We start from the raw sequence: 26,373 nt of genomic DNA, 5'->3' as shown, positions 1-26,373 counted from the left end.
TTAAATGATCTGATACTCAGACTTAAGTTTATCATCTCAAATAGAACTTGACCTCTCTCTTTATGACATCTTAAGTCCTTCCTACTAAGTTATCTACCTGATGTGCCTAAGTCCTCAGCATGAGTTCGACTACAGCCTCAACTTCCATAAGTCGAGAGGTTACCGATTACGCTATTGACAACCAATGTTTCCATAATCATCACGGCGCCCCATATCGATTTCGAGACATCGTCAAGCAGCTTCGAGAAACTGCGGAACCGGCAAAAGCGAACGGGTTAATTGACCAGCCTGGACTAACTGCAGCACCTTTACCTCTCACGAAGATCACATTACAGCCGTTTCTCGACGACGAAAGCTACGAAATTCCCATAGACCCTAAGGTCCCTGCTTCTTCTATATTTAGATTCCTAGGCCAAACAAAAAGCCTTCGACTACCATCGGAAAGTATAGATACAGGGCATGATCTGCAAAAAGAACTATCACAATATCTGCAAGATATCCAGATTGCAAGCTCTTGCAACATCCTGACCCAGTGGCTTCCATTAAGCCAGGTCAGTGTTGAGAAAGATGAAGGCCTTGGCTTTCCATCCACCATCTCACGATGGCAAACATTAGCCTTACGTGAATTGGAGGGTGATGAGCCTTCATTTACGGAATCTGACCACGATTCGTTATATACACAACAGACACCAAATCAGACTTGCACGCCAGACCAAATCAGACACATATTCTCTCTAGATAAAGTGAGTCAGGATGGGCCAGCTCAAAATTTGGTCTGATTTCGTTAGCATTATCGTTCAAACTTGGAGCCGGTGTCTCCTCCGCTTTCTCCTGCCTCTGACTTGGGCGAACCATTTCTGCCAAGCAGAGAACATATGGTGATCGATCTGACCTCAGAACCGAGCAGCCCATCCAATCCTGTAATTGAGGACCTAGATTGGAATATGCAACATGGCTTTGTGGACTCCGAACCTCCTGCGCCTTCAACTATGCCCAGCTCTCCTCCGACAGCTAAGGCGGCCTTCTTGTCCAATACAGCAAAGAAACATTCAGCTCTCAAGTTAGACACACCGATACTACCATCTAGCACTGTCAACAGTCCAGTGCAGGGTAATCTTGCAGAAACTTTGGCACCTCATTTCCTGCATCCTAACGAAGCACCCCAACCTCCAACTGAGGACGGGGGATATTTCGAAGAAGCATTGCAGTCTATATTAGATGAGAAACACCACCAGGCAAATCAACGATTGGAACAAGACCGATTGAACCCAGTAGACGCTTTGTTTCGATTGCGGGTACCAGCAGTTGACTTTCAGACACCTAATCCTGAATGGTTGTTACATTTTTCAACTTCGCGAGGTCATTTTGAATGGCTTCAACAATCACTTCCTAGGGACTTTCATCTGACCTGCTACAAGGACCTGAGTCGTCTCGAGGCATCACTTAAATGGACACCAATCCCTCATGAAAGTGGCCAAGTTTCATTGACCGAGGCAGCAATTCAGTTAGGACCTGCTGCGAGAGAACTGCTTACCCTAAGGCGTCCCCAACTATGCAGTCGCAACTACGTAGTTTCTCGAAACCTATTAATTGTGCTCCAAATCCTGAATGATGAAGAGATAGAACAAGAAGTCGCTTCGGTAATGGCGTCATCCCCATTAATCTGTCACGGGAATCAGGACAGCTCGACGGCTATTTCTCAATCTCAGAAGCCTCATGTTGCACCGTCTTTGAAGGAACTGATAGGTTCCCTACGAAAGGGTACAGGAAATAAGTCTGTTTGCGAGAGGGAGAATCTGTTGCTGGAGGCTACTGACTTAAGTGCGTCCAGCAGCTTATTGTCTGGTTTCATGCAGCTTCGACAACCGAAAAGGCTGAAGAAAGGCAGCGGCTCCTCTCAAACTTCGGTAGCCTCAAGAGCCATGCCATCCATGGCTGATCCTACAACACTACCCATTATTCAAGAAGAGGCCCAGAGCGAGCTGCAAGACGCTCCGGTTCCTAATGTCGAAATTCCTCAGGAGGTTTGTCGCTACATAGTCTCTTTAGACTTGAGTCGCAGTACTCTCTCTTACCTGGAGAAAGTTTGGCCACAAGCTGAGCTCATCGATCGAGACTTCTCGCAGTACAACACAGTTTCTTGGTCTCCTGGATCAGCTCAAAGAAGGGAAATCATTTCATCTTTGGCGTTTGAGGCTGACATATCCATGAGCCCTGGTGCCGGCCTCATATTGACTACGGTACTAAAAGTGAAACAGAAACCTCTTCCTGGATCCAGTGCTCTCACACCGTTTCGTGAAAGAGTCAGACGAGTAAGCGAGAAATATGAATCTTTGTTTGTATTGGTATCAGAATCGAATCCATTAGGAGAATATGTTGGGTCACCAACACCCTCTGATATCTCTGGGTATGCTGATTTCGTACGTTTTACGACGAGTCTTGGAGCAGGCATATCAACACATCTGGTTTCTGGCTGCGATGAAACACTTTCTAAATGGGCTTTGTCAATAATGTCCCGCTATTCTTCATCAGCTCATCAATTTGGGCCTTTCCTTGACTTTCGTGATGGTGCATGGGAATTATTCCTGCGCCGTGCTGGTCTCAATATCAGTGCAGCGCAAATAATAGCAGGCCTGCTAGTATGTGAATACGGTCAAGGAGGTCTTGCGAGCTTTTTGAGTATGAGGGCAGAAGAAAGAGTTTCCAAATATGGTCAAATCATGGGAGGGAGAAGAGTACTAAACAATGTTTCGAGAATCTTGGACCAAGAGTGGGTGTAATCGGCTACCACAGATAATGTACGGAGTAACTGAAGCACAATATTTCTGTACTCGATGATGAGTTACCTACATTTAGACCTACCTGCGAAGACTAAGAGCTCCCGACTTGTCGATCCATGGACAGGTAACTAGAGATACACTCGAGTGCGCAGGTAAGGGCGTGTTACAGATCACAATGAGCAGCTTTAGGCAATATCACATCGCAGCACAACAGACTTATGCCCACCGAGCTCAGTGAGATCGCTTCTATTGCCCTATATACATACCCATGCTTACAGTCTACGCTTGTACGTCTATTCACGCATCTCAAACACTATTCAGGTTGGATCAGGTACCCTCAAAATGTTCAAAATCGTTCAACAGACCTCCCACATTGGCCGCGGCAGCGTTCGTAAAGGCAAGGCGCCCTGAGAGGTCTTTAGACCTACATAGACTACTCGGCGCGTGGGATTCGAAAGATTGACGGAGCGAGATTGGATGCCGTAGTAGTCAGAGATGGTATGTGTGAGCCAGCGCCTAGAGGTTGTTAGTGGCGCATTGTACCTTCGATATCGATACTCACTTGAAGGCGGCGCTTTCGTCGGTACCGAACGAGTCAAATAGCATGCCCGAGTCGACCGTCTCCTGTGATACTTCACGATGCGCATGTTTCCATGTTGCCTTCCTCTCTCTAAGCTCCCTCATGGCGCCGTTCCTACCGACGAACACAATCTCTTCATCGTCCGAGTCCATCTGCTCAGCTGCACTATCATCGTCTTCATCAGCAGTGACAGCTGACGTTGTGGCCATAGCCTGCTGATTAGCGAGATATTGTCGCACAGGCTCTTCCAGGGACCGCACCCAGGTGCGCACAACAGGACTGCGCTTTGTGGCTTCGCGCAGGTCGCGAGGAACCTCACCAGCTCCGAGACCCGTGGCGCTGCCAGCCTTGAGTTGCTGCTTCTTGCGTTCAGCAAGGAGACGGGCCGTCTTATCCTCAACCTGTTTGCGCACGCCACGGTCCCAGAACTGAGCAAGCTGGTAAGGCACTCGGTGGATCGGATGAGTAGGATGGACTTCGTAATCGGAAGGCAGAGGCGGTTGAGCGTTCGGAACGCCCATCAAGCGGTCTAACACAGTGAGGCCAACGATCAGTATGCTGCTGCGCAAAAGGAAGCAGATCCGAGTTCGGAGTGCTTCCTTATCAATGATAAAGCCATACCATTCTCCCAGCGACGACGCTGGCGACTGCCCTCCTTGCCCTTCAATACCAAATCCCGCTTTCGCTGGCTATCCCTCCTAGAAGGTGGTCGTCTCAGGGTCGATATCGGGGCCTCATCTTCATCAAGGTTGACATTGCGCCCGGGAGAATTGGACTTGTCTTTGACAACTTCATCCAGAGGAATCGCAAGAGGAGTGCCGGTTCCACGCGCGATCGGAGAAACACTGAGAGATTGAAGAGCCGAAACAGTCCAAGCATCGATATCAATGCTCCCATTCTTAACTGGCGTAGGAGGTGAATGTACGTGCAAAGCCGCCAGCGGTGGATTTGTCGCCGCGGGAGTAGGAGTATTTGAGGCCGACTGTTGTTCGGGTGGCGGGACGGAGCTGTAGATAGCCATGATGATAAGACTCGCGGGGTGGGCGCTGATGATAGAGTAAGTTACGATAAGGATTAGGTTAAATATGAGATTGATTGAAACTCTCGACGATGTCTTGAGACAAAGACTCTAGGTTCGATTGTGAGAAAGAAAGAATCTCTAGGTTCTAGGTCTTGAGATGGAAGAAAGAAGGAGAAATGGCTCCGGCAATGGAGAAAGGACAGAAACCATGGGAGATGGTGGTTTAATTGATCAACGGCATCGGATTGGACGCTGCAGGGCATCTCTAGACCCTCCCCCTCCTGTCTCATACCTCTTACGGGAATTGATAGGAACCATGAATGACATGCGGTGATTCATTCAACTTGATTAGACACAATCAACCAATCACAGCTCGACCGCATCCCACAGGGGCAAGCCAGCGACACCCAGTTCCGCATTTGCAGGCGATGCGAGTCACCCGTCGCCCGCGGAAGCGGGGGGTTTATTTAGGGCCATGATAGGGCCCAGGCACCAGGCTTCTTCTATTCTGTCATGAGAAGCTGATGATGCTGAGAATGACCGCTACTCGAGGCTTCATTGGTAGAATGCAATATCTCAGCATTGACTTGGAGTAGCATGATTTCATCCTAAGCAGTTGGCTCAGTCCAGAGCATCATGATATTACTCTTTATCTCGCGTAGGGAGACAAGGAATGCTGTTGGCAAGCTTTCTCTCAACCTTGGCCGGGCTGACTTGGAGTCATCAAGGGCCCCCACACATACCTTGCGCCGTAATATGTATCTTTAATGAGTCAAACTCGGACGGCTCGGCTCAGAAGAAGAAGAAAATGTACATTTCTAAAAAGTATGCAATCCTAGGTAAACACTAAATACCAATAAAATACCTCAAATAATCATGGTATATCACATGCTCGCTGTTGACCCTGAACTCGTCTTGTTTAACCTAAGGTAAGAGAGGTGAGTTCCTCAGTGTTCGGCGGTGGCGTCGTATGTCCTGTGAGGGTTGCCAATACCGCCCGGTTTTAACAATGGTTGGCTCTCCCGCTCGATGGCACGCTCTTCTCTCTCTTGGATATCGTGCAGGTCTTCCTCCGTTTCCGCGTACCTCTCCGGGTGACCGGTGAAAGGTCCTGGAAGACCACGCTCCCAACCCTCAGAATAGGTCCTGCTGCCTGGCGGGGGCCTTCGGGGCGCGCTCGAGTATTGCACAGGTGAGTGTGGTGCGCTGTCGATGTGGCCGTTGGCATGGCCGCCGTGCTGCCGCGCCATGTATTCGTAGTAAACACCCATGAAGAGGACTGATCCTTGCATAGATGCAGTGATCAAGTAAATGAACCATGTGCTCCATCCTTCCCAGCCCAGACGGGCAAAAAGGCTTCCTGCGAATAAGAAGCCACCTGGCGTCTGGATGCACATCATGGGGATGCTCAGACTGCCGACATGTTTCAAATGGTATGTCATCCAGATCTGAGGTACGTATTGGATAGCGGCGAGAACTGTAGCCATGATTCCCAGGAAGTTGGCCCAAAAAACCAGATGATCGGGCAGAGCAATGAAAAAGACACCCGTCAGGATAATCACGATGAGGCCGTGAAGGACACAGAGTAGTCCAACCATGACAGCGGTCTGCCATCTGGGAGCATCGCCACGAAGATCCTCTGGTGGAACATTGGCTTCTCTATATCTGAAGAAGATGAGGAAAAGGACAAGACTGTTCAAATGTCAGTGGAGAAAACAAATCGAGCTGGGTGTGGAGGCTAACATGAGGCTGAAGCAAACCCATTGAGCGCCTAGCTGCGCAACACCGAGCAGACCGGCGGCGCATTCAAATCTACCGAGCTCTTTGCAGCATCCTATGGCAGCACGAGACGGCGGGACAGTAAGGATATTGGCGAAACCGGCAGTAGCGGAAGTGGTTCCAAGCAATACAAAGTAAGGTGAGATGCCTTCGGAGGTGCCTCGGGAGATAATGCGATAATGCTGAGGGAGGTAGGACACGAGAATGCCGAGTAAGAGGACGCTACAACATCAAGGTTAATAACAAGGACACATGCCGTCAAATTCAGAGAGGGGTTGCGCAGCCATACATAGAAACGACAAGCTCAAGATACGAGGGCGCCTTGAGCCGGTCGCATTGGTCGTCTTTTGGAGCAAAAACGTCCATGGCGGATATAAAATGAAGGGTGCGAGGGTATAATAACACGGCCGCGCAACTTCGGGAGAGGACGATTGAAGATTTGTCCCAGCAGGCGTCGCAAGGGAGAGAGAGAGAGAAGCTCACGAGAAGCCTGGCAGGCACAAAAGAGAAAATGATCACAAGTAATCACGAGATCAGGCGAAGGAGCGCCAGGGTCCAGTCGTCTCTCGTCAAAGAGGTTTGCCCAGCTCAGCTTTGGACTGGTTTTGGGCACGGGCTCGCGTGGAGAGAAATGATAGAAGGTCGGGCGCCTTGCGTTGCTGGGGAGTGACGTATGATGGGTTATTTTAGTCGGTGTCTTTCTGGGCGAGGCTGTCTGTGTTTCGTGGGGAGGGGCAGCGTTGTAGAAGAGACTCAAGAGAGCGTAGCGCAGCTGGAGCTGGAACTGGAGTGGAAAGCCGAGCAAGTCGGCACTGACCGATAGTCAAGGATACGAGGATATGAATTGCCCGTTTTGGCCAGCTGAACTAGGAGATCATGATTGGTGAGACAGAACAGAAGAGAAAGTTTTGAGATACAGTTTATCTTTGGGTATGTTGAAGTCAAAGGGAGATGCTTCTTATGGATTGGGGTGAGATGGGATGAGATGAGATGAGATGGAGAAAGGATAAAAAGAAAAAAGAGGGAGGGAAGGAAGAAAGAGAGAAAGAAAGGAAAATCAATGTAATCAAATGACGACCACCTCAAGCTGAATATGAGACTGTTCCTTCCTGTCTTCCTTACCTAAAAGTTAAAGGAAAAGCGGGTGGCTCTAAAAGGAAACCTTCGAGCACCTGCCCTGAATTGTTCCAACGTACTACTATGTAGGTACTGTAGGTATAGGTACCTTACTAGGGGCACAAAATCCAAGATTCCAAGTGGTGATCCATCTCCCACTGTAACTTAGTACCAAGGTTGTCCAACTACATCCCCGAATAGAGAAAATACACTTCCGCTTGGTACTCATTCACACCTCGCGTGTTTCTTTTCTTCGGCTGTACCTTGGCAGGGCTGGGCTGAAAGCCTAAAATTATAGTGACCCGAAACTGGGACGCAGCGTTATGTCTCCTGGAATATACTTGTATTCAGGGCCTGTTTCAACTCTACTCTTCACAACAACTGCCAAGACGGAAAACGGCGATCTCGAGCTGCCCTTTTTGTGTAGTCACCCACTGGACCCTGCAGAAGAGAACTAGGCCAGCATACGGCCATTTGGATTTGTCGGAGGCCGCTGAGGAGATCCTTTGTCTACCGGGGGGCTTGGCGCCAATCCATATGACGTTACTATGAGGATACATGAGACAGTCGACGATGGCCTCAGTTGTTTGATCTGCAGCGAGAGGTCCTTCAAAATCTGTTTCAATAGAGCGAATGTCACAGGACCCTTGAATTGCCCAACTGAAAAAGACCCTTGGATGTGACATATCTCGAGATTAGAGATTGGCTAGGATCATGATAAGCGTAGGTGCACGGAGTAAGTGACAGTCAAACAAAGTCAAGGTCTCCACTCATGGACCTCATTTTCTCGCCCATCACCATCTCGCAACTTTCAACTCAACTTACACCATGAACATGGATGATCCTGAATCGGCAATTGAATCAGCGCCCTCACATTCAGAGTTACAGCCGAATGATCTGCAGGATCAGGACAGGGACCGTGATCAGCAGCAAAAAGCACCATCATTAAACCTCATCGCTGAAAATCAAATCATTCAGCCTGATAATGACATAAACAACCAAAACTCTTCCACCACCAGACAAAATTACTACACATCTGCACAATGGACTGCCGATGGAACATCGCTCATTGTATCATCTGCCATAAACTCAATATCCACCTTTGTCCTCCCTGAAGATCTCCTCGACCCATCAGCTTCGCACCCACGACATCTCGAGTGTCAATCCTCAATATCACTCCCTGAGCCCTCTCAAACGATCATCCCGGCGCCCTTTTACTCTTTAGCTGAGCCAACCTCGCAAACAGTCCTCGTAGGATGTCGCGATCACCCTGTCCAGCTCTATCATCTCTTCCCTCCAGATAATGATGGCCTCGCGTCGCGTTCTGCCCCACTTGCTTCGTATAAATTAATTCGTTTCGAAACAGAAGAGTATATCACGCCCTCGTCTATCCTCTGGGATGCACCCGGGACGCATTTCCTCGTCGGCTCAACGAACCGGCTTGATTACTTTGACATGACTCGACCAGGATCAGATGGTCCGATACTTACTATACCCACCATCCCTTCTAGACGTCATATACGGAAGGGAAATGGAGTTGGTATGAAGGGCACTGTCGCTGCTCTCGCTTCCTCGCCTGTGGATGGTAACGGGAGCTCTATTATTGCTGCAGGGACATGGACGCGGTGGATGGGATTGTATGATGTGCACCGCTCAGACAAGGTTATTGCAAATTGGTCTCTTCCTCGCTCTGAGGACATACCGGGAGGAATAGGAGGCCAGGGAATTATTCAGGTCCGTTGGAGTCCATGCGGCCGATACATGATCCTCAACGAGCGCCATGCCTCTGGTTTGATTGTGTATGATGTCCGCGGAACAGGTGAACTCCTCTGCACCCTTCGAGGTCGGAGCGCACCTACACAGCAGAAGATGAGGGTGGATGTCTTTTCTGGCGATCCCTATACTGAGTTCCCATCCTTCGAGGTCTGGGCAGGGACACAAGATGGTGGTGTTGCGGTGTGGGAAGGTGTTGGCTCTCAAACTGGTGTTGTAGATCCATCATGGACATGGAAGCCCCATGATGCGCCGGTAGGAAGCACTGCTTTGCATTCGAGCGGTTCTGTAGTTGCAACGTGCTCAGGAGGATGGGGGTTTAGAAATTCGTCAGAAACCAAGACAGTGTTTGACGAGTCTAGTGTCAAGATCTGGACTATAGGAGGTTGACTTGATTAAAACCACGGTAGGCTGATCGATAATCATGCAAGTGGGTAAGATGTCACTTACAGGAACACGCCTTTAAGCACAAGTTCAAGACGAGTAAGTATTGAGTTCCGTTCAGCGTCTGACTTTGATTCCCATTTGATTTAAAGAGATAAAAATAATGGAGTAATGAATAAAGATTGAATAAAAAACTTTTTATGTCAATGTTGGTTAATTTCTTTATATCATAGCTATCTACCAAGAACCCATACCCATGGCCGTGTGGCCATCATATCTCATGATTAACCCAAGCTCAAGCTCATCTATTCCAGCCCTGTTGGGAACCGCTCATTACAGCTTCTCCTTTATAGTAATGCAAGTCCGGATATCAACTCCATATGCTAACCCAAAAGCAAACGCCAAAGCAAATTCTCGAGCTGTGGTGTCACCCGCCGCCTGTTTATGTGCCGTCTCCCCTTTTCATCAGATTCATGTACAATTAGAACCACCCAGGCCCACGGTTCTGCTGCCACAACGGTCCTCCACCGCCGCCGCGAGGTCCAGGATATACTTGGCTCATTTGGCCAGGCGTACTGATTGCTGTTCCAGGCCGTGGGTGTTCCTCGCTGATTCGTCCCAAGCCGGAATTGTAGCTATGGTCGAAGTCGTCGTCTCGCGTCAAAGGCACCTCATCATGCTCCATGTGCGAAGATCCGCCCACAGCGCCCGCTGAATTTCCATAGCCATAATTAGAGGAAGGATCCCATGGTTCAGAATATGGCTCCTCGTGGCCCGCAGCCGAGCTCATGGTGCGCTGCTGGTTCCTCACTGGAACCGGTGGGGGCGGTGCCATTTTGTCGGTCTCATGCATAAGGGGCACCGGGGCAAAATTATGATTGTTGTCTAACGGCGGACTAGAAAAAAATTCATCTGTTAGCTTTTTGCGCGAAAAGTATAAAATGAGGTCTTTCATGGGGACGCTTACCCAATGTGCTGCACTTGGTGTTTCACGCCTGGCCCCTGGCGCGTATTTCCCTTCTTGCGCTTCCATAGCCAAATGCCGAGAACTATGAGAGCTGCGAGGGCTGCTACGCCGCTGATTGTACCGCCGATGATGGCGCCCGTATTCTTGGAGCCATTGTCGTTGCCGTCGGTGTCAGGGGCATCAGAGTCGCCAGATTCTGTCGACGATGGGTCTGCTGTCTCTGAAGCTGTGGTTTCTGTGGAGGTGTCGGATTCGGTCTCCGAAGCTGTCGAGGTTTCCGACTCTGTTGAAGAAGTTTCTGATGTCTTTGTTGTCGATGCTGTCGACTCTGTTGTTGAACCTGAGGAGGTTTCTGTAGATTTTGTAGATGCGCTCCGTGTTGTTGATGATTTTGTGGCGGAAGTATCCGTCGTTGTTGTCCTCCTCCTTGTTCCTAGCGTTGTGGGTTCAGACAGCGAACTCACTGGCTGTGTAAGAGGAACATTTATGCTTGTGAGGTCAATCGCACTCTTTCCTGAAGCTGTAGCCACAACCTTTGTCGCCAAACCAGATGTCGAACCGCATCCGAATTGAAAGAAACCACCCTCATAGCTATTTCTGTAGCACGAGTCGCTCCCTCTGCAGGTGAACACATATGGATTCACCTCTGTTTGTGGTCCACTGTCTGCATCCACACAGCCTGTGAATACACCTGATGTACAAGATCCGCCATCGGGACAACATCCCACAGCGCCGTGATCGACATCTACCACACAATGCGACCCAGCAGAGCAAGTTGCTGGTAGTCCAGGATCTCCCCCTAGGTAACCACAAACAGTGTTGAATTGCCTTCGCAGCAATAATGAATCGTCGGGCGCAGGCGTCGCGGCGAGAGGATACGGCAGAACATTGAGTTCATAAAAGTCCACCGTCTTTGTCGGTTGTGGCAGAACGTGGCCGGTAGCGAGATTGAGAACGCCAGAGATGACGAGAAACGGCGGCAGACGCGCCATTAGAAGGGCCGGGGTCATGATTTGCGATCTCGTGAATCTAATCTCAAGCAAACATGGTATAGTCGATCGGTTAAATCTGTATCGTAATCAAGATCGTGGGCGGGTTTTCTTTTGGTCAAGTCGTAGATATTAAGAGCAGACAGAGAGACTCTAGAAAGAGGACAGACACCCTTTGAAGGGCAGAGAGGAAACTCAGCGCACGGGTAAAAAGGACAAAGGATCCAATGCAAATATGATACGATGAGTAACCAAACTAACGATGTAACAAAGGGGTTAGAAAAGATCAAAGGAGGAAGAAAAGGAAAGCCCTTGAGTAGAAGGGGGGCCTGTGACACTGAACTCAGTCTGTGCCTCGTCAACTTATCCAAGACTTGGCCTGACTTTGAGCCAAGCGGAGTGAATTGTACTGCACAGTTAAGAAGTGGCTGGCTGGCGCAAAGTACACCGCGGTCTCCAAAACTGTTGAAAATAGAGGACATGAACTAGGGAAGACCCTGAACGTTTCAAAATCGAGACGGTTTTGCTGCTTCTATGTATCCTCTCTGCCTGAGTCGCGTGTGGGCTTCCTTGCAAACCCTGCCACCCTATTTCACGGGCAGTCAAGCCACCTCTGACCAAGACTTATTGATTTCTCTCGATTACGACTTTCTCGTCAGATAAGACTCCAGGATCTGTAAGTTATAGCCCGTCGACGAGCGAACCAGGAACCAGAACAGAGACGTTTAAAGTGCTGGCAGCCGGGGGGCGTCTTCCGATACTGCAACCCTGTATCCCACGGCAACTCGGGATCCAATCAGGGATGAGGAACTGGCCGTTTTGTGAGAGGCTGGTGTGGGCTTCGGGGGAGGCTGGGGGGCGGTCGTTGGAAAACCAAGCAAGGTTTTGAAGAAGTAAGTTTGACGGATTCGATCAGTTACGTTGGATAGAAAAGAAATTGAAAAGAAGCAAGAAGAAGGCATGAATGATAATTTCAGTAAACAACTGACGACATAGAGTAACTGCATAGCAACCGGAAACAATTTGTCGGTGTCTGGAATGCTTGGAAGGCTTCTAGCAACCAATCTCATCTTCAGAACCTAGAGCCTCCTACGACACTTGGACAGTTGCACACCCTCAGAAGGGGCCTAGAGGGGCTAGAGGGGCCATATCTGCCACGTTGACATGCGGCTTCTAACTAAAGAATGTCTCATCTCACGCCCTCAATTTGCGTCGATCTTTGTGCATTAGTGATCACTAGTGTCTCTTCTTTTGTTCGCAACCACATCCCTTCCTCGCGACCCTTTGTTCCGTTTTCAATATTACAGTCCACCAAGGCCAATATTCTATATCATGTCTTAATTGTTCTGTTATATCTCATATTGAACTCACCTGCCACAACTGTTCTAGCCGCCTAAATCGTCTGTCAGTGCATCAGCTGACACGCATCATGGTTTGGTAACTGTGGCGGTGTTTCACCATCAATTTTTGCTTCTAAATCGGGATACTGCAGATCCCATACGAATCCTGCACCATGAACTCGTATCGAGATGCATATCTAGCATGATTGTGGCCAGGGTTGCAAGAGAATATGCATAGAACATCATTTATTCCTCCACTCTATTGCTGCCAGCACATTTCCTATCCGTACATTACACGAAAGACAAGATTCTATCCGTATACCATGCCATAATTTCTCAAGATCCAAGTCATTCTATGCTACGAGCATACATAATCCATTTCATACAAAACAAAACCAACACGACTAACTATGGTGTAACCAATAACACCACATCACGCACAAATATACTCATGTCTTCCTAGACGAGCTCATTACTACTGATGGACTGTCCCTCATAAGACAAATTCTTCAGTTCCTGGGCACCCGTCTTGCGAGCTTTCTTGGCCTCTTTAGCCTGCTTCTTCTCCATCTTCTTCTGTTGCTTGATCGCCTTCTTCTCCTTTCGAGAGAGCTTGGGGAATTCGCTATCGGGTCCCCGAAGAACAAAACCAGGATGCATAATGTTGAGCAATACGAGGGCGATCAAGATCGGAGTTGCATCGAGGCCCAGTGGATACTCTTCATGAATCAAAAGTTGGTTGTGCTCATTGACACCAGGACCAAATTCGATCAGACGATACACGATTCGGATCTTGCAGTTGTCAGCTGGACAATTCGGATCAAGAAAGACGAAGAACTTACCACAATGAGGATGAGAACAGTAAGCATTGTCAAGATGAGCCACTTCATGCGCCCCATACTTCGACCCTCGAGTTGTCGAAGCTTGAAGTAGAAGTAAGCAGTGATACCAATGAAGATCAGAATGACAGCAAGCTGCAGACCAACACCAGCCATGTAAACCTTCTGTCCAATGCGTATCACGTTCATATCATCGTTGTTCGAGAGCATGCTTCCACCGGCTCCCTGGACCAGGAAAAGAATGATATCGAGCCAGACGAAGAGAAGAGTCATGCGGATGGCCTTGATGCCGAGAAGCTTTCGGTCAGGCATACGGAAATATACCATGCGTGCGACGGCCATGTAGACGAAAGCATTGACCCCTAAGTCAGTTAGCCTTGGTCCCAAAGGACTGCCCTACACTGGAAGTGCTTACAGAGAGGAGCAAGAAGAAAGAACAGTTGACCCAAGATAACATATGTCGTGTTTTGCTGATCCCTGCTTCCTAGGGTCTTGAAAGCAAATCCAATGGTTTCCCAAGCTGCGCCCATGATGGCTACCCAGGAGAATTTCTATCAAAGTTTAGAGACTAGAAGACTACTGTTACTCGGTAGTACTCACCTTCTTGAAAAGAATGGCTTGTATGAGATGGACCATGGTCGTCATACCAAAGAGCACACAAAAGGCAAGATTGGCAGCAAAGCTGGGATCGAAGAAATAGTTGGCGTTGCACGCATCTACAGGAACACGACCATATTTCCCAGGTACAGCAGTTGTGCAAGTTGCCGTTGCGGCAGAAGCCGTTGTGGCTGTTGATGTAAAGGTTGTGGTGGACATGGTGTAGGTCGTGTAAGTCAGGGCCAGTAGAGAAGGAATTTGAAGGCGAGTCTAGAGGTGGAAATGGCTATTGAGTTGATGAGCTTGTCCGATAAACGATATTTCAATCATTCCCATCTCTTCCTTATATATAACTAACCCCATCACATCGTTTTGGCGTAAATACTCCATTTGGCGAGCTTCACTTCATGTCTGAGGCTCAGATCCAGCCCTAGAAGCTGTCCATGTCAGATCTGATCCACTACAGGGGTCTCTCTGGCGGGGACGCGCTGGCTCGCCAAAGCTAACGACTGCTCAGCCAATGAGGTGCGACCATTTCGAGGCTGTGAGTCTCAGGCACATTCTGCATTCCCACGTTTCAAGAGACTGTTGAATCTGTAATAGACGACTGGGCCACTCAGAATTGTTCAAGCTGAAGCTGAGGTCCACTTTGGCATTCAAACGGCGGCGTGGCTTTGGGAAGCTTCATCTTCCTTCAAGGCTCAGCTTATTTTTAAGATGTGTCGTTATTGGCTGGTTCGTCTATTGAGATGCTGATGTGGGGGAGTTTGTTGGTGCGATTCTTAAAAGATAGTCCGCTGCTTACCTGACCTGATTCTTCGATATACAACTTCATTCCCATGGTTGATATTTCATTAGCTGGTTCGTTTGTTTTTTTATTGTAGTCGTCACCATGCACGCACTCCTGATTGCCGGTTGACGCGTTCTTCAGCTCAGCCTCTGCCAACAACAGTTCAATTGTTGAACCACATCAAGTACGATACAGGATTGCGTTCCAGCCAAGCAAACACCCTAAAGAAATATCAACCAATTTGCATGGAATTAATGGTATACATCTGTTGCTTTCTGCCATGTTCTCAGATATCAAGTGATCGTCAGAATAGGCACTGATAGATCCGTAGTCATGTCAAACTCAGCACTCGAGATAATCCTTCAGGTAAAGGCCAAACTTGTTATAATAATATATCCTCACGTCATCAGAAGGCCCATCTCAAACTTCAAGATTTTATAGCTTATTCCAAGCCTGCACGATGGTGACCCCCGACAGATCATTTCATATACGATCTTTAACAGATTCTACTGGGTAGTGTCTACAAAAGCCATATCTCAATACAATCAAATCGATTCACAACATACATCAGACACCAATTGCTGTATCTTGCAGTCAATATCCGTAATTCCCATGCTACTATTATTATATGAAGCCATTCCGACTTTCCAGATTCCTCGTATCATTAAACCTGACCTTGAACCCGAAATCTTGATTTCTCGAGTCTAGATCGTCCAATCCCCAGTTGCTAAAGACTGACAAGCATCTCTTAGTGGTGCCAAGCTCCGTCCAGGGACCCTTCTTCTCCACTCTGACAAGAACCCTTGAGACTGTCACCAGCCTCTGGTTGGAGCTCTTTTTGGCAGCTATCACCAGGAAAGATGCCTAGAGGATCATCAGTGCGCGCTAAGCTCGGAGGACAGTAGTTGATTAAAAAAGACCATACACTTTTGGTATGGTAGCCGTGATGCAGTGGCTGGTTAATTGGGCAGCGATGAGCTTCTCCTGAAACCCCCAAAAAAGTCACCTTCTCCCGCCTCCCACTCATTCTCGTGATACCATCAGTTCCATTGCCATCCATTTGTTGGTGGTCGGGAGCCGATCTACAGCGCAACTTGACTCGTCTTTGAGGGTGCACAGGCCCGCAATTGGTTGACCGCTTGAGCGTTTCCATCTTTCCCCAGATCCATCCCTAGGTCCTTCTCAGTTCACTCCAACTCCGCATCTCCTCTCCCTTACGTACCATCATAAAGAATAAAAAACAGAGGAAGGAGACGGAACAACCATTCCGCTCGACTTCAAAACCACTTCGTGGCCGAGGGACAGCTCTTGACAACTTCAAGAAACCTACGGCTCTTACGGGGGGCATGCTCCGTTGATCGATCATATTTTATCTGAATTAGATCCTCATCATGCCTATCAAGGTCAAATCCAAGAAGCTCCCTGCCCCTCGCGAGGGTAGTCCTGTCTCCATCCGCCATCTGGACGAATACGAACGCGATCTTCCCAACATTGGCTCTCACGATAACTTCAGAGATGTCGTCAAGAAGCTCTCACTGTAAGTCACCATGAGTTAGCATCAATTGACCCCTACTGATTGATGCTCTAGATACTTTGTCGATGTCATTGAACTGCCGAGCACGTTTGAACAGCTGAGAACCACAGCTGCGGGGACTCCTCTACGCATCTTGGTGGATCACCTCGCTGCAACCTGCACCAACCCGGCAATTGTCAATGCTCTTCTGTATGTATTAATCCGAAAGCAATTCACGGCGATGTGTTCTCTATCAACATCACTCCCAGTTGCTGCATCGTCACCCTTTTGTGGCATCTGTTTGTGCCTGCAGATGACATGCCGCCAGGGGAGCCAATCACATATCTGCTCAGCCCATCCTCAAGCTGACGGGATATGCGGTGCAACGATGACTCGGAACACACTCCTCATTGCTGATGAACCTTTGCTGACTGATCCAATCTCTACAGAGCTCTCAAATGGCATTATACATCTTCGTCAGAACACCGCACTCTGGGGGAATCTCGAGCAGATGCATGTGAAATCGTTGCTTGGCGATTCCTGACTAGGCTTTCTGAACGCGAGGCAGTCAATTACTGCCTTTACGAGATCCCCGATGTAGACGATCAAGATGAAGCCCAAACTCAGCCCCAGGCGGCTGGTAATGGTCACACGGGCGACGAGGAGGCCGGCGAAACCGCCCCTCTGCTTTCTCATTTCCGCTCCACTGACAATCGCCGACGTGGACCAGGCCCTGCCGGGAGCAGCATGAAGCGTAACCAACTTCTAAGTTCTCTCTCCCGCTTGACTATGACCTCGGATGATGAGGACAGTGAGAACGAGGGTGATCCTACTTCATCATTTAAGAATCTGAATGCTCTCGAAATTGCTGCCATTGCCGATGCCAAACGCTTCCTCAGCCAGCACATTGTCCAAAAGATCATCACTGCTATTTGGAGTGGTGACATAGTCTTTTGGGATAGCTTGTCTGTGCACTCTACAAAGAAGGTCCGGTTCTATAACCCTAGGACTGCGGACCCCTTTTCTCGCCTGCGCGTCCCCAAGTATCTCAAGAGCTGGGAGGTGCTGTTCTTCTGTATTTTCCTCGCCCTGTACTACGCTGTGCTCATTGTGCGAGACGAGTCACGTATTACAATCCCTGAAGTGATACTTTTCTTATGGATTGCGGCTTTCTTCTACGATGAGCTCAGTGAGTGGCTTGATGCAGGCTCTATCTTTTATGCCACCGATATATGGAACCTATTCGACATGATCATGATCGCCATCGGGTTCGCCTTTGCAGTTCTGCGTAAGAAATCTGGTCCTTTCAACAAAGTGATGACATGCTGACACAAGTAGGTATTATTGGCATTGTTCAGAACAAACCCGAGCTGAACGACCTTGCATTTGATATTCTGGCACTTGAGGCGCTCTTCATGATTCCTCGTATCTTCTCGATTCTCAGTCTCAGCCCTGCCTGGGGCACGCTCATTCCATGCTTGAAGGAGATGGGCAAGGACTTCTTCAAATACATGGTACTTGTTGTTGTCGTGTATTGTGGTTTCCTGACCACCTTTTCGCTCGTGGGTCGCAATGTCTTTGCCTTCAAGTCCATGGCCTGGATCCTGACAAAGATATTTTACGGCTCGGCGCCCATCGGATTCGAGATAATGAACCAGATCGATCCCTTCTTTGGACCTCCTCTGATGATCATCTTCATTACACTTTCTAGCTTCCTGTTGATGGGCTCCCTGACAGGTATGCTGTCCAACAGCTTCTCGCGGGTTATCACCCACGCTAAGGAGGAGTACCTGTATGTGTACAGCGTCTACGTCTTGGAAGCGTCGACTAGTAACCGACTCACCCATTTCTTCCCTCCTTTCAACCTGCTGGCCCTGGTACTCTTCCGACCTTGGCGTCTATTCTTCACGGCCGATGAGAAGTTCCGTGCTGGGCGTATCATGCTCCTCAAGGCGACTCATTGGCCCATTGTTGGCATCATCAAGCTGTACGAGATGTATCGAAAGCCAGGAGCCGTAGAAGATGAATTTGCTGGGTTCAAGGGTCCATCGCGCTCTTCTCGGCGCAACGGTAGGCACGCAATTGCTCAGAAGCGATCTGAGTCCAATGTCGGTCGCCAGACGCTTTCTCCTAGAGGACGAGCGAATGGTAGGAGCATCGAGGTGCGTGAGGATGATGTGGATGCGCCAACAGCCATGGAGGTGCAGCTCACTGAGCTAAACCGGAAGATCGATCAACTCACTGCAGCTATAACGGCGATGCAGGAGAAGCAAGCAAGTGGAAACGACGGTGGAAGCTCAAGTACAGGTACCACTCCCGCCTAGCTGCGGGCTTTTGGTGATCGGGCCGGTCCTTGACAGCTTTGGAAGATTGGAACATCTGGATTTGGGCTCTTCTCTGATCGGGTCTCATCGGTCGAGGTCAAGAGTGGGTATTCCAACAGAGGGGCCGGCAGCGAAGCGTTCCAGAAGAATTGGCATGATGTTGGGAGTGGCAGTGGAGAGACGGAGAGAAGCGGCTCTGGACATGTGCTGTGCTTGTGGACCAGGCCGTTTAAGAATGGGATAGGATACGAGTTGGCAACGACCCCACAACCTGGTGCCCTCGAAGAAGCTTGTGTTGGATTCGTCAAGTTTGCATTGTTTATGAGATTGTTAGGAGTTATTAGTAGCATTAGATCGAGAATTCTTACATTCCCTATGAATAAAATGTCTTTACGATTGGCAATGAATGAAACTCTGCGAATGTCGAGAATGATATGCATGGTTCTCCTACTCCGCGCTGGTTGAACCATATGTTTGTGTTGGCCGTAGAATTTGGGTATAAGTTAGAGCCGGTTTATGCCGTTGAAGGGGCTGGCAAACGGTGATCACCCTGTAGATGCGGTGCCTGCATATGGGCTGAATCAGTTTGATGGGGTGACCTGCAGAGTCTTTGAATTTGCCAAAGATAAGACCCGATATGCAACGAGATTGGGCGAGGAACACCTACTACCTAGGTAGAGCTCCCGGTGAGCGGCAAACGTCGGCGTGGGGAAGATGGCGTGTAGTCATGGAGAATAGAGAATGGAGAGCATTGCGGGGGAGGAAGGCGGATGGTCTAGTGAGTTTGAGACGGCTTTGATCATATAGCGGTAAAGTTACCAAGGTCGTACATTTTTCTGTATATTGTTTGTTATGTGTGATTTTTGGTGTTTTATGCGTGATGGGAGAGCTTTGATCTTGGTGTTCAACGTGGGCTTGAGCGTGAGTTTTGTTGGCTGTTACACAATGCGCAGCAAATAGTAACCAACCATGCAATTTGAACACATCTCGTAAACTACTGTTGCCAGTATCAAATTCCTTATACTCAAACAGCATCTATCAGTTTTCCGGTATCAATCGTTAGCATCCGCGACAAGCCGCTGATATCTATCTGAGTCCCTCATAAACTCGGCAACGGCTCCGAAGTCCCCGCCGAGATCGGCGCACCCCCAGACTCAGACAGTCAGAAGAGCTTCGCTTCAGCTAACTACCTTACCTACCTACCTACCTACTAAAATAAAACCCCCAAAGTAGAGCAGAGCTCAGGCGGTGCCCAACCAGCGCATGGGAATTAGCAGCTACCGCGCACCGCTAGTTCATGCAGTTTCAACGTTTATCCACTGAAAGGGTTGCTTCGGGGGGTCTACTACTAACTTAGTCTACAACCTCCCATCAACTTATCTCGTGGTTTTTTTCTAGTTTCCTTTTATTCCCCCAGGAACCTGTTTTCTTTTCGTCATACCCATCTCCGTCATCTCATTCTTCGTGCCAGACTTTGATGTTGTATTTCCCTGTGTTTCTGTGCGAGTTACAGTCTGTCATCACCAAGAGAGAAAGGAGGAGAAGAGATCAGATCTTGGATCATCATGAAAGACTCTGATGCGCCGGCGCTGGTTCTCGCCGGGACAACTACGCCCGAGCAGATCACCACCAAAAACACATGGAATACCAAGAACTTGATATCACGACTCGGCACTGACTTTCTATCCGCTGCGAGCGCTGCTTCCATGGTAGCGCCCATCATTGCCATTATCGACCGGTCAGTAAATGCCATGCACCATGCACCATGCATTATCACCACCATTCATATCCTATGCCATGTTTCTGAGACACGCCGACATCGCCAAACTCCAAACTCCAGACCCCCCCAAAAAAAAAATTCTGACATCATGACAGCTCCATCATGGAAAACGCTTCCGGCGCAAACACCCTCGCAAACTCAGTCAAATCCTCCCTCCGAACCCTCTTCACCCGCCCACACACAATCCTCTTCTCCAAGCCTACAGCGCTCATCTTCTGCCTCTACGGCGGAACATATCTCACCGCCAACGCCGTCGACACCTCATTCTCGACCGTCAACAACAAGCCCGCCTCGAGCGTCACAGCCGGAACCACAAAGTTCGCTGCGTCCAGCACCGCAAACATCGGAGTCTGTATCTACAAAGACCAGGTCTTTGTGCGCATGTTTGGTCCCCCTGGTGTTGTCCCTAGACCTGTCCCTCTCGCTTCATACACTCTCTTTGCGCTGCGCGATTGCTTGACCATCTTTGCGTCGTTCAATGTGCCGCCTTTGCTGGGGCCGTATTTGGATAAGCGGTTTTCCGAGGAGATGAAGAAGAGAGTTTCTGGGCTTTATGCAGCGCAATTCATGGCCCCTGCTATGGTGCAGTTCATTTCTACGCCTATGCATTTGTTCGGTCTAGACCTATACAATCGTCAAGCGACTGGATCCGGAGGAGCTGTCGTGACGATGCGTGATCGATTAGATCTTGTGCGGCGCAACTGGTTCATCAGCTCTGTCGCGAGAATATGTCGAATTGTCCCTGCTTTTGGCGTCGGTGGTGTCGTCAACATGAAAGTTCGCAAGAATCTCATGACCAAGCTGGAGTAGACGGACTCAGATCCAGCGTCTCATCTCACACTGCAAGAGAAGCGTTTCTCTGCAGATTCTCTTGATTTCAGGCGTTTACAGTTACGAGGCTACGTGACTATGTTTGCATTTACTTGTTTGATCTTGTAAAGATCCACGGCATCGGGAGTTAATCTTACATCTCATGGTTTTTCTACGGATGGTGGAATACAAAAGAGCATACGATGACGATCCATCACTCATAATAGACTTCTAGAACACGATAGACAGGATACTGGGTAGCGACGGGAAGAGTCAAGTCTGATACGGCCAACTCGATTAAATGAGAAACTTGTCTAACCTAAGCAATTCGACCCAGACCTTCAAGTGAGAGAAATGCATTTTGTTGTTAACTACAGACAAACACCATTGCAATTGATCTTCACATGCATCGCTTACACAAAATAACACAATTGTCGCTTTCATTCATCACGCTCATGAGCGCTCATCTTTGCTTTCCACCTCCACCACCACCACCAAGGCCAAGATATATGTATCTTGCCTCCTCTGATCCTCGAGATCCTTGCAATGCAAGCCTTTCGCGACACCAGTAATGCCCGCTATTTGGAACCTATAGGCTTCTAAATGCGGCTTGCTGGAACCACCTAATTGAACCTCCCCAACCATCCCCTTCCCCTATACTGCAACGCATATCACCTCCACCAACTATCAACCCCATATCCCGAATGCCCCCTCCAGGCCCTGTCACTTTCGGTGAGGAAGTACAGAAGAAGATAAAAAGTCAAGGGAAGAAAAGCACTAAGCTCAGTCGTGTGATATCAAAAGAGCATTCAAAAGGCCATATACCCGCCTGAATACACATGTGAAGAAGAAAGTTTTCAAAAGATGAGCAAATAGGGGGGCATGGGAAATGCCCAAAGAAGAGACAACGAGCGTCAGGTACACTGGTCATGAAACTTATGCGTCATCCAGCTAATAAAATGGTATCAAAGAAGCATCAAGTTCCTCGCCGACGTGTCGTCATAAAATCCGCGTAGAATAAAATGGACAAGAAAAAGGGGGACAAAGAAAAAGAAAGGAAAAAAGTGTTGGTTGAGGTTATGCGTGTCGTCCATTGGGGACTCATGAGAAATTGTAGATCCATCAAGGAAGAGAAGAACGCACGGTTTCGAAGTGGAGGGCCGGAGTCTGTACTGTACTATACAGGCAAGGGTTCGGGAACAAGAATATACGACGTCAGTGCACACCCCGACGCTCTTTGGTGGACTTTTCGGTTTGACTGTCAACTCAATTCCGTCCATGCAGCGTTACAATCAAGCTGAAACACCGCAGTCGTCATCTCCAGTGGGCAGGGCACTTCACACGGCCTCCACATAGAGCAGAAGCTTCTCGTTCCGCTGCAGAGCATAGTCCAAGTCGTTGTCACTAAGCATACTTGGCTTATCTCCAGTGGGCTCGTCCTTGTAAAACAGTTGGACCTCCTGACCCGCCGGCACCTTCAGACGATCACAAATCTTTTCATAAAGTGCTTGGAATGAGATGTCTGTTGGTACTCGGATGGCAATGAGATCCCCGTTGAAATACATCTTGATCTTCATTGCTGATGCTGGTTGAGCCTGGGGTTGCATACCGTTACCGAGAGACGTTTGTGAGGGTTGTGACAAAGAAGATGGTTGTCTGTGGATATCAGGGGAACCTGGGCCCATCTGATGCGCTGGTGCAGCTGAAAGGCCATATGTGCTGCCGTTCAAATTGTTCTGTGATCCACCAGCTGGGGACTCGGCCGATGACAGCTGTGATGCTTGTGACAGGCGGTACTCCTCTTCGTTGTCGTTTGGATCGATCTCGTAATCTCCTTCGCGGGGTGCAAAGAACTGTCTCACCAGGTTGCACCTCGAAATGTAATGGGGCTGGTTCAGCATGTTCTTCACGTACGCGTCCAAGTTATGGAGGCGTCCTTCGGTGATTGCATCTGTGACATAGTTGACTGGTCCAGGCATGTACGGCAGTGTACGCTTCTGTGTCCCTGTGTTACCGGCCTCAGCTGGAAATTCGGTCAAAAGAGCGATCTGGAAGTCGTAAAAGTCCTCGTAATAGCGAGACAGCTCCCACTGTCGTCCGTCTTCTAGCAGTGCTTCGATCACGAACCAGTACTTATCCTCTGCAAAGCAGTATCGCGGTATGCGCGCTTGTAGCGGTGCGTTGAGTTGTGAGACCGGCTTCTGTACATGATTTTGCTGAGGTTGTTGCGATGTTCGAGGTTGAGATGCGTATCCGGCCTGCGCTCCATTCTGAGAAGGTTGTCGAGAATGCTGCTGCTGAATGCTCATTCGTTCCATGCCTTGCTCAATGCCCTGCCCAGGTTGCTGAGGGCCGCCTCCCTCAAACTTGCCCAGCGTGATGCTGCTGTTCTTGTATTCCGCGGCCATCTTCTTCCATTCTTCCACCTTTGGAACACCAGCACGCTTTATGGCGTCACCCGGGTTTGCAATTGCCTTATCGCTTGCCATATCACGAATCTCGACAAAGGAAACGGGGATGAGCCCTGGGCCACCCAATCGACCGATGGGCTTGGCCACGAACCACTCGGGGTTCGATTGTGCGATGACGATGATGGCCTCGCCAGCTTTAGCCTCCAACTCGTCTGCCCTCTCCGCAGCAAAGTCGTACATGACAATTCCGTAGACCATGGCGCCCGACTTTCCAACCGACTTCGAATTACGCTGATGGCCTTGCTGAGGCACGGCTGTAGTGGGTGACATGACGGCTGGCGCAGTTTGCATTGCTGGAGATTCGCTGTATCCAGAATCGTGGTCGGGGTTCTTTGTCGGAGTGGGGAGTTGGCCACCGTCGGACTGTGCGCTATCTCTCTCGGTTCGGCCAAGCGCTTGAAAGAAGGTGACAGGGACGAGACCCCGGGCGTCAGGGAGAGCTGGGTTACATGCTTCGTACCAATCTTGATCGTTTTCGCGGCCAATAACGTGGAAAAAGTCGCCTCTCGAAAAGCTCAGTTCTTGGCTCGATCGTGCCTCGTAATCGTAAAGAGCTCGAATGACCTGCAAATTAGATTGGGCATCAGCGTATAGGCTCAGTGATTGAAGTCAGGTTTGTCGTAGAACCATGGGCTGTGCCAAATGTGGCAATCCATAATTGAATAGGATTTGAGGCTTGAGATTGGCTTGGGAGTGGGAGGCCACCAACCTTCTTTGGAGGAACAATGGCGACAGCCGATTTGGGAGCGACGGATCCTTTGTCCTTGTCACCTTTGATCGAACGTCGAAGAGCCTGCACGAAGCGCATAACTGTTAGCTTTTGACTCGAATGTTTCTCGGGCAGCCAGCGAGGCCGGCGCAAATATGAGCGAAGACGTGCTGAATGCGGCGGGGGAGGGGGTTTGGCTCAGGCAGCTGAGAAGATGGGAATAACGCCTTGTGAGGCACGAGAAGTTGGAGGCAAAGCACGGCATGATACAATAGAGAGATATGGGATGGCACCTCAGGCAGCTGCATGAAGAGGCATGAGCGACGGGAGGGAAAGGGGCGATGACGAACCTTCATTTTTGTGTAACTGAAATGCCTCCTGGGCAGTTGCAAGTTGGGAAGTTGTGAATCGCTCGAAGGTGGAGGTTGTTAGGAAAAGGATCGCAAGACGAGACGACCTGAGCCAGGTAAGGTAGGTACTAAAAGTATGTACGAGACGAGAGGGACGACGACACGACCCGGCGGGACACAGCGGCGGGCTGGGCTACCTTATTTCGATCCAATCCGATGTTTGGTGTAAGGCAAGGCAAGGCAAAGGTACAGTATGTACGCTACCTACCTTACAGTAGCAGTACCTCTATTAACCGCTAGACCGGGCACGGGCAAGGCAGCGAGGTGCAGGACGGGCAGAACACCAAGTTGTGGCGGTTGCAGCAGCAGCAGCAGCGCCGTTGGAGTGGAGGAGGAGAGGGAGGGAGGGACCTGGGCCCTCCGAGGTAAAGGTAGGGTACCTTACAGCGAATGCCTGGGGTTGCACACACACACACACAAGCACCACAAAGATTGGGCTGCGAGCGAACGAACGAACGAGCGCGAATGTGAGGTACGGAGTACACGCCAGGGGGCGAAGTAGCCTGAGAGTGGGCTGGGCAATGTTCCCTCGAGTGGATCGAACGTTGTGGAAGCGATTTGTGTAAGTTTTGGTTGTGAGAGAGGCTGATGAGAGGGAGAAAAAATAGCAGTTGGCGGCTGGAAATAAAAAGGGACAACTCTGGTATTTGCTTGCTTTTCTTTGCCTTGCTTTGCCTCTTTTGCTTCTTATTAATGACCTGATGACTTTGGTTGGTGCAGCCGTATAACTGTGACTGATCAGATACTCGGGAATCCAACGTCCGTGGATCTGTGACCCTCGACGCGTACGATAATCAGCGACCCAAGACTAAAGGTAGAGGGCCTTCGCCTTGGGTTCCCTTTAACGTGATATTGGCGCGAGCTGTGGGCGCCTTTGAGTTTCAACGTTCAAGGTGAAATAGCTACCGTAGGTAAGGCTGGGCTCCTCAGCGAGAAGATGGAGGGTGAAATTAATAATTCTCCTGGGCTTGGGTTCAGGCTCTCAAGGTGGGGTGATTGATGGAGGGGTCGCTTCTGACAACTTGGCGCCTGCCAGCGACGTCTTGTAAGTGGTTTTAGGGGATGAATCTGGCCAAGAGATGTCATGAAATGGAGATGGCGTCGAGAGAAGGGAGGAAGAGATGAGCAAAATGCGAAAGGATAAATCGTAAGTCACAAATCGCAAATTACCTCAATGACTGTAGAGTACCTGAATGGCTCTGGTTGGTGGTCAGTGATGAATGGCCAACACTCATATCCAATCCCAATCAATGGCTTCAAGCTTTGACTGACCAGCTAGCTACTGGTACTACAGGCAGTTAGAGCATCACCACCTGTGGAAGCTGACATGTTTGAACTAAATGAATCCCAAAAGCCGAGCTATTCTTCTTTAGCTGTAACCTCTTTTCCCTCTAGAGCTAT

At 49.3% G+C, this 26,373-nt stretch overlaps 9 protein-coding genes across 9 annotated transcripts; 4 read left to right on the top strand and 5 right to left on the bottom strand.

Annotated features, from left to right (window-relative positions):
• Positions 1-119: 119 nt before the first annotated feature.
• Positions 120-2,780, top strand: FPRO_02612 (uncharacterized protein; the record flags this gene model as incomplete). The annotated part of the gene is made up of 2 exons (XM_031227268.1): positions 120-743; positions 789-2,780. 2 exons carry the CDS (start codon positions 120-122, stop codon positions 2,778-2,780), a joined length of 2,616 nt encoding a protein of 871 aa, XP_031077721.1.
• A 356-nt stretch (positions 2,781-3,136) lies between these two features.
• FPRO_02613 (uncharacterized protein) lies at positions 3,137-4,381 on the bottom strand (the record flags this gene model as incomplete). The annotated part of the gene is made up of 3 exons (XM_031227267.1): positions 3,137-3,296; positions 3,343-3,889; positions 3,982-4,381. 3 exons carry the CDS (start codon positions 4,379-4,381, stop codon positions 3,137-3,139), a joined length of 1,107 nt encoding a protein of 368 aa, XP_031077720.1.
• A 947-nt stretch (positions 4,382-5,328) lies between these two features.
• On the bottom strand, positions 5,329-6,526 carry FPRO_02614 (uncharacterized protein; the record flags this gene model as incomplete). Its single annotated transcript, XM_031227266.1, has 3 exons — positions 5,329-6,073; positions 6,125-6,382; positions 6,450-6,526. 3 exons carry the CDS (start codon positions 6,524-6,526, stop codon positions 5,329-5,331), a joined length of 1,080 nt encoding a protein of 359 aa, XP_031077719.1.
• Positions 6,527-8,104: 1,578 nt separating this feature from the next.
• On the top strand, positions 8,105-9,439 carry FPRO_02615 (uncharacterized protein; the record flags this gene model as incomplete). The annotated part of the gene is made up of 1 exon (XM_031227265.1): positions 8,105-9,439. One exon carries the CDS (start codon positions 8,105-8,107, stop codon positions 9,437-9,439), a length of 1,335 nt encoding a protein of 444 aa, XP_031077718.1.
• Positions 9,440-9,914: 475 nt separating this feature from the next.
• FPRO_02616 (uncharacterized protein) lies at positions 9,915-11,410 on the bottom strand (the record flags this gene model as incomplete). Its single annotated transcript, XM_031227264.1, has 2 exons — positions 9,915-10,329; positions 10,401-11,410. The coding sequence occupies 2 exons, from the start codon at positions 11,408-11,410 to the stop codon at positions 9,915-9,917; spliced, it is 1,425 nt and encodes a 474-aa protein (XP_031077717.1).
• A 1,778-nt stretch (positions 11,411-13,188) lies between these two features.
• On the bottom strand, positions 13,189-14,384 carry FPRO_02617 (uncharacterized protein; the record flags this gene model as incomplete). Its single annotated transcript, XM_031227263.1, has 4 exons — positions 13,189-13,521; positions 13,572-13,930; positions 13,984-14,119; positions 14,169-14,384. The coding sequence occupies 4 exons, from the start codon at positions 14,382-14,384 to the stop codon at positions 13,189-13,191; spliced, it is 1,044 nt and encodes a 347-aa protein (XP_031077716.1).
• A 1,962-nt stretch (positions 14,385-16,346) lies between these two features.
• FPRO_02618 (uncharacterized protein) lies at positions 16,347-18,792 on the top strand (the record flags this gene model as incomplete). The annotated part of the gene is made up of 4 exons (XM_031227260.1): positions 16,347-16,492; positions 16,544-16,678; positions 16,918-17,756; positions 17,807-18,792. 4 exons carry the CDS (start codon positions 16,347-16,349, stop codon positions 18,790-18,792), a joined length of 2,106 nt encoding a protein of 701 aa, XP_031077715.1.
• A 1,565-nt stretch (positions 18,793-20,357) lies between these two features.
• Positions 20,358-21,382, top strand: FPRO_02619 (uncharacterized protein; the record flags this gene model as incomplete). Its single annotated transcript, XM_031227259.1, has 2 exons — positions 20,358-20,530; positions 20,668-21,382. The coding sequence occupies 2 exons, from the start codon at positions 20,358-20,360 to the stop codon at positions 21,380-21,382; spliced, it is 888 nt and encodes a 295-aa protein (XP_031077714.1).
• Positions 21,383-22,719: 1,337 nt separating this feature from the next.
• Positions 22,720-24,918, bottom strand: FPRO_02620 (uncharacterized protein; the record flags this gene model as incomplete). Its single annotated transcript, XM_031227258.1, has 3 exons — positions 22,720-24,417; positions 24,563-24,646; positions 24,913-24,918. The coding sequence occupies 3 exons, from the start codon at positions 24,916-24,918 to the stop codon at positions 22,720-22,722; spliced, it is 1,788 nt and encodes a 595-aa protein (XP_031077713.1).
• Positions 24,919-26,373: the final 1,455 nt, after the last annotated feature.

The sequence above is a fragment of the Fusarium proliferatum genome, assembly GCF_900067095.1.
Source record: "Fusarium proliferatum ET1 genome assembly, contig: FPRO_scaffold002, whole genome shotgun sequence".
NCBI lineage: Eukaryota > Fungi > Ascomycota > Sordariomycetes > Hypocreales > Nectriaceae > Fusarium > Fusarium proliferatum.
This window is presented reverse-complemented; position numbering and strand designations above follow the sequence as displayed.